The sequence below is a fragment of the Bombyx mori genome, chromosome 18, assembly GCF_030269925.1.
Source record: "Bombyx mori chromosome 18, ASM3026992v2".
Taxonomy (NCBI): domain Eukaryota; kingdom Metazoa; phylum Arthropoda; class Insecta; order Lepidoptera; family Bombycidae; genus Bombyx; species Bombyx mori.
Window position 1 is genome coordinate 13,326,735 of NC_085124.1, and position 6,082 is coordinate 13,332,816.

At 39.5% G+C, this 6,082-nt stretch overlaps 1 protein-coding gene across 2 annotated transcripts; it reads right to left on the reverse strand.

Moving 5' to 3' along the window:
- Positions 1-1,508: 1,508 nt before the first annotated feature.
- LOC100144626 (urbain) lies at positions 1,509-5,031 on the reverse strand. Of its 2 annotated transcripts, none has more exons than XM_062673511.1 (2): positions 2,808-5,031; positions 1,509-1,739 (listed from the first exon to the last, which is right to left on the reverse strand). In XM_062673511.1, the coding sequence occupies exons 1-2, from the start codon at positions 4,324-4,326 to the stop codon at positions 1,618-1,620; spliced, it is 1,641 nt and encodes a 546-aa protein (XP_062529495.1). In that variant the 5' UTR covers positions 4,327-5,031; the 3' UTR covers positions 1,509-1,617. The 2 variants fall into 2 exon arrangements, with proteins under 2 accessions (XP_062529495.1, NP_001139414.2); NM_001145942.2 differs by having other exon boundaries at positions 2,805-4,335.
- Positions 5,032-6,082: the final 1,051 nt, after the last annotated feature.

The following is a 6,082-nucleotide window of genomic DNA, read 5'->3' on the forward strand; positions in this document are numbered from 1 at the left end:
TTCAGGTCCCCTACTGACCGGCGGGCGGCAGCGGATACCGTTTCACTAGGTCTCCCTATACCCCCGTCAAACAATCACGCCCCGCGAGCTCGCACGCACGTCTGCTCCGCATGTTCCAGGCGTCACCAAGACTCACCCCCAGCAAGGAAGGGGAAAGGGAAGGAATAGAACTGGCTCTCCAACCCACACGCCGGAACACAGCTAGGCTATTTGGCGGCGGACTCTAGTTGGAGGGTGGTCGCCAGCCAGTCGGACAAGTCCTACCACCGATTATGTATTCGGCTCCCGTTTTGCACCACCCAGGGGTCACTTGTAGGGAATCGCGGGTTAAACCTACGGAAGCGGGAAGCACCAACCCCCAAAAAATTAATCAATTCCATCTCATTTCGATTCATATCTTTTTTCATTTAACAATATGTATTTCATTAATAATTTAAAATGTTCATAAACTTGATACGGCTAACAATAGAGTCACAAGAAGCCAATTGTCATACTTAAAAAATGAAGAAGGAGAACTAAATTCTACCTTCGATTTAAATGTTATAGATCCTTGACTGACTATTTTAAGTAAAATAATACATGGTATTTTGAAATTTTGTACTTGTCAGTTGTGACCCACGGCATGCCATTGTTTTTTTTTTCTTAGCTCTTGGCTTGTAGTCAAAGGGGCTATTTCACCTGTGCTTTGAGTGGTGGATGAGTTTATGAGCTTTAGTAACCACTTAGGTATTATCAGTAATACCAATCATTTACTCAAATAACCAATAAGCATATGAAGGCCTTGCCCACTCTTTCTCAGGTGGGCTGTATGATAGTGTAAGTATAAATAATCTCAGTGTGTTGTAAACAATACGGACTGTTTTAAAGAACAACTAACTGAACACCTTAACTGCAATCAAATCTATCAAAAAAGTAACTGGCTTCAACAAGGTAAAAACGTTTTTTTCTTTTTTTTTTTATTGCTTAGATGGGTGGGCGAGCTCACGGCCACCCAGTGTTAAGTGGTTACCGGAGCCCATAGACATCTACAAGGTAAATTCCGCCACCCACCTTGAGTCATGAGTTGTAAGGTCTCACTTAAACACTACAACGGCTACCCCGCCCTTCAAACCGAAATGCATTACTGCTTCACGGCCGAAATAGGCAGGGTGGTGGTACCTACCCGCGTGAACTCATAAGATGTCCTACCACCAATATGATCAGGTGGTGCTGTAGTTAGCGCGCCTGACTTGCGCCGAGGGTGATTTGATCCCGGATCGGGAAAACATTCGTGTGATGAACAAGTTTCTTTGCTCTTTGTCTGGGTATTTATAATGAAAATATGTATATTATTATATTTAGACGCATAAAAGTATGTATATATCAGCCTCTACTCCTTTTTTGAAGTCTGTTATAAATTTAAAATCAAAAATGTTCAAAATTGTAATTATCTTTTCTGGGTCTAAGATGTCGCTTGTGACAAAAACGCTTTGTTATGTAAGGTCACCTCGCAAATAAAAGCAGTGTCATTAAATTAAATTTTATTTCGTCTGTTCTTCATGCTCATGTTTCAGTCGTCTTTATTTGTACAAAGCATATCTAATTCAATTAATTAACATTAACATGGTCACTAGTGACTCATTCAGTCTTGTTTTCTACTATTATTTCTTTCTCTTTTATCTCTTCCTGTTTTTCTTCTGTGGATACCTTGATTTCTTCGGCTTCCGCTTTCAACCCGTCACTGACGTTGTTATTATCCCCTACAACATGATAAGTTATTATTAAATATTAAACAAAATTTCAATTCGAACAATCAGCACCTGAACAATAAATGTTAGCAAATTTTCTACACGTAGTACACAAAGTATAATATTATTAGTTACATATTATTGACATAAAAAATTTCGGCATTGTTTGTACAGTTAAATTAGATATTTTAATAAAAAACAAAATTGTTTTATATAGGTACAACTATCCCAAAAGATTGTGTAAATTACGCTCAATTAAACCACAAGTACGGACACTTTTGCAGTTACCATTCGGAAAAATGTAAAACAAATATGTTAAATATACACAGAAAAGCAGTTCCACCATTCATCCCTGATACCTCAACATTAGTGCCTATGGTATTGATAGCACTGTTGACAGCCGTCGAAGCTGTCGCAATCGAGCCATTGATAACCGCTCCTATAGTGCCAATCAAGGTGGTCACGAATAACGCCACGCGATCCCACGAAGCTATTCGTAAAATTTTACAAATTTCACATTACTTTTCTTTTTCATAAAAATATTTGCAATTCATATATTCATTCAATGATATTCAAAGATAACTGTATATTGAGCGGTGAAAGGTTATTTGTTTTTTTCGCGTTAATAGGCGACATTTATCTTTGAAATTATTATAAACTAGCGACCCGCCCTCGCTTCGCTTCGGAAACATTAAAACAAATATGAAACCAAAAAAATAAAATAAAAAAAATATAAAAAAAAGTAGCCTATGTTCATCAGGGACAATGTCGGCTTCTAATGGAAAAAGAATTTTTCAAATCGGTCCAGTAGTTTCGGAGCCTATTCGAAACAAACAAACAAACAAATCTTTCCTCTTTATAATATTAGTATAGATGTGTCTTTTATTTGGTATTAGCTTCAACAGTTTGATGTTTTTAATTTAAATTGAATTAAGTTTAGTCCATTCGAATATCTGAAGAAGTTTTTTTGTTATGATATTTTTTCCAAATTTTATACTTGACTCTCCTGTGAAGTTGCAAAAATATCGCTTAAATGTAATAATAGACTTTCACTCCTCGATATGAAAAAGTACTCACCACCATTTCCACCGTGACCGCCGTGACCGTGTACTGGCAACAAAATGACGCCTCCCTTCTCTTGATCAGATTTAGTCTCTTCAACCACTTCCGAATCTCTTGGCTTCACTGGATTATTGACTGTTGTTTGGATCTTTTTAACTGCTCCTGCGATGCCTTGCAGAACTGGGCTGTTCTCGAAAATTTGTTTTAACGGCCCGGCTGCGGGTTGTTCTGGTTTTGTTTCAGTAGGTAGATTTGACTCCGATGGTTTCGCAATGTCTGGAGCGGCACTCGCGGCTCCGTTCGTACTAGTCGCTTCAGCGGGTTTCTCAGTAGACTGAGCACCAGGCCTATTTGGTTGTAAGAGGTTTAGGAAGTTAAATGGAAAATTTTGTACACCAGAAAAGAGACCAGAAGGCGCCTGCGACTGTTGACCGCTCTGGTTTTGTTGGTTACTGTTTTGTCCCTGGGGATTAAAAAAGTTGCTTATTTGCGACGGCAGATTTTGCCACGGCGCAGGTCTCTGCGTTGTGGTGGTTGCGTCGCCTTGAACATCTGACTGAGGGGCTGCAGTGCTAGCTCCGCCAAAAATATTTGGAACACTCCATGCTTGGTTCGAGTTCCAGTTGTTGATTGCTTGAGTGAGATTAGCCATTCCGGACAGGAATGAATTCTGGAGGTTGGTCACCATTTGAATTAAAGGATTTGTAGGGCCATTGGTGCTTGTTACTGTAGAAGCTGTTGTGCTTTGAGCAGGGGCGGTACTGGAACTTTCAGCTGCAGCCTCTCCGTCGGCTTTGAACGTAGCCACAATTTGAATACCTTCAGATAGCTGATTAAGACCGCTATTGAAATTTGTCTCTAAAGACTTGAGACCCGATTCGATTGTTTCAAAAGAAGCTTTATTTTGCGTTTCCTCGACAGAAGGGGCCGCGATGGTGTCAGCTGGTTTAATAAAATGTAGCGTTTCATTCAACTTTTGTATTTGAGCGCCGAAATTTTCTTGGAAATGTTGCAAGCTGGCCTGGAGCTCGTTAATTTGCTCGGTACGAGCGTACCATTTTCCAATACCGTCTGACACTTCCTGGAAGCCTTGACGAAGAGCGATTTCCGCTGTGTTAATGTCATTTTTGACGGAAGAAACGATTTTTTCAGCATCTTCGTGGTGTTCAGGATTCTGTGTTTCGTGCTCTTGATGCTGCGGGGGCCCGGGATTTCTTAAATCGACTAGAGGCCTCTTGATTTCCTCATTTTCATCCGGCACTTCAACGTTTTCTAAATCACTCTTCAACGACGGTTTGATTTCTTCAACGATAACTTTAACGGGGATGTCGACGACTTCTTTTTTGTTCGCGCGGAGGCTGTTATCGATGTCCTTAATCGTATTAGCCTGGTCGATGAGCTCCTGCTCACTAGATAAGTTCTCAACGACATTTAAAGGTTTATCTTCGGCCTCGGGGACCTTGTCCGGGATGGAGGCTGCGCGTGCGGCGAGCACGAATGTAGTTAGCAACAGGGCCGCGTGTAGTTTCATGGTCATCGCTACACTAAAGCTTTCGGGTGGGGCTCCTCATTTATACAAGCGAGGTAACGGTGCATACCGGCGCTTCGTGTTTACGCTTTCCGTGCCTTCGGACCGCGCTAAATGTTTTCGTCATTATTTGTATTAAAATAGCTACTGTCGGTCTACGAAAATATACTTTAAAAATACCAGTGTTACTGACTGACTTACTGTCCAATTTTGATTAGTTGCGAACTGTAAATATGTATATATTTTTTTGCTTAGATGGATGGACGAGTTCATAGCCCATCTGATGTTAAGTACTGGAGCCCATAGACATTTACAACGTAAATGCGCCACCCACCTTGAGATATAATTTCTAAGATCTCAGTATAGTTACAACGGCTGCCGCACCCTTCAAACCGAAACGCACAATTTCAATTACACTTGTAGGCAGACGAACGAGCATACCGCCCACTTGATGGTGACTGGTTACCGTCGCCCATGGACGTCAGCAATGCACAGTCAAGCCGCTGCCTACCGTAAAAATTTGGATATGGAAAATTGTTGAATAAAAAAAATAACTGCAGGTCGTTTGAATAAAAATTCAAATCATGGAGGGCCAGAATGTACGTTGACAATATATTATTTATGATCGAGGTAAAAGTTTGAAATGAAAACTCGTTTCGAAGTCGATGACACTTTTTGTTTTGTTTATCTTTCCAGAACGTTCGATGGAAGAAGGTTTTAATAGTGTTGTAAAAGTATATTACTAATTTTACAACGTAAGTATTGTAATAAAATATATTTAATATATTAAGTAGCGTTTGCAAATCCCCCAAAAAAATAAGCAATTTTTCGTCACATCTTAAGAAAAATGAGGCTTTTTTATTATAAGTAATAATGTTAAAGCTATACATAAGCCGCGCCCTTATCTAAAATAAACTAGACACTGTTCTGGAAAATCTAAATGTTTTCAATTAATTTATAAAAGGCACTTATTCCTAATTTTAATGAGAAACAATCATTATATCTATACGTTTAAGAATGAGTTCAATTGGAACAACTCTCGCAGTTTCAAAAGTAAGCGAAGACTTCGCGCAAACTTAAGATATCTTATAGAACTTTTAAGTTTAGTCTTTTTTTATTTTATTGCAATAGCGCGTGAATGAACTCTCGGCCTGCATTATGTTATGCGGTCACCGGAGTCCATGGACACACCTTGGGGTAAAAGGTCGAAGTCTTCATTAGCTTAACCGCTGTTCTACACTTCAAGAACAAACGCGTGACTGCTTCGCGGAAGTTTCTGTTTTCAATTCGACATAATAATAAAATTATTTTTTACTCAGGGACATTAATTACGTCGTGTTTATTTGTTACTAGCAACCCGCCCTCGTTTCGCTTCGGAAACATTAAATTTTATTATTGATAGCTGAGTCCCACGATGTTACCCGCGGGTAACGCCGCGGGGCAAAGCTAGTCTAAAAAAAGTAGCCTAAGTTACACGTTATATCATCAGCTACCTATCAGTGAAAGTCTCGTCAAAATCGGCCCAGCCGTTCCAGAGATTAGCCGGAACAAACCGACAAACAAAAATTGTAAAAAACGTTATTTTGGTGTATATGTATTCATAAGCATGCAGTAAAAAGTGGTTATGTCAATACTACAAACAGACACTCCAATTTTATTTATATGTATAGATGTATTATAAAGAGGGAAGCTTGGACGGTGACGTCAATTTCGATGTTCATACTGTGATTTTAAGACAAATTCAAGGTAAAGCTTTGCAACAGCT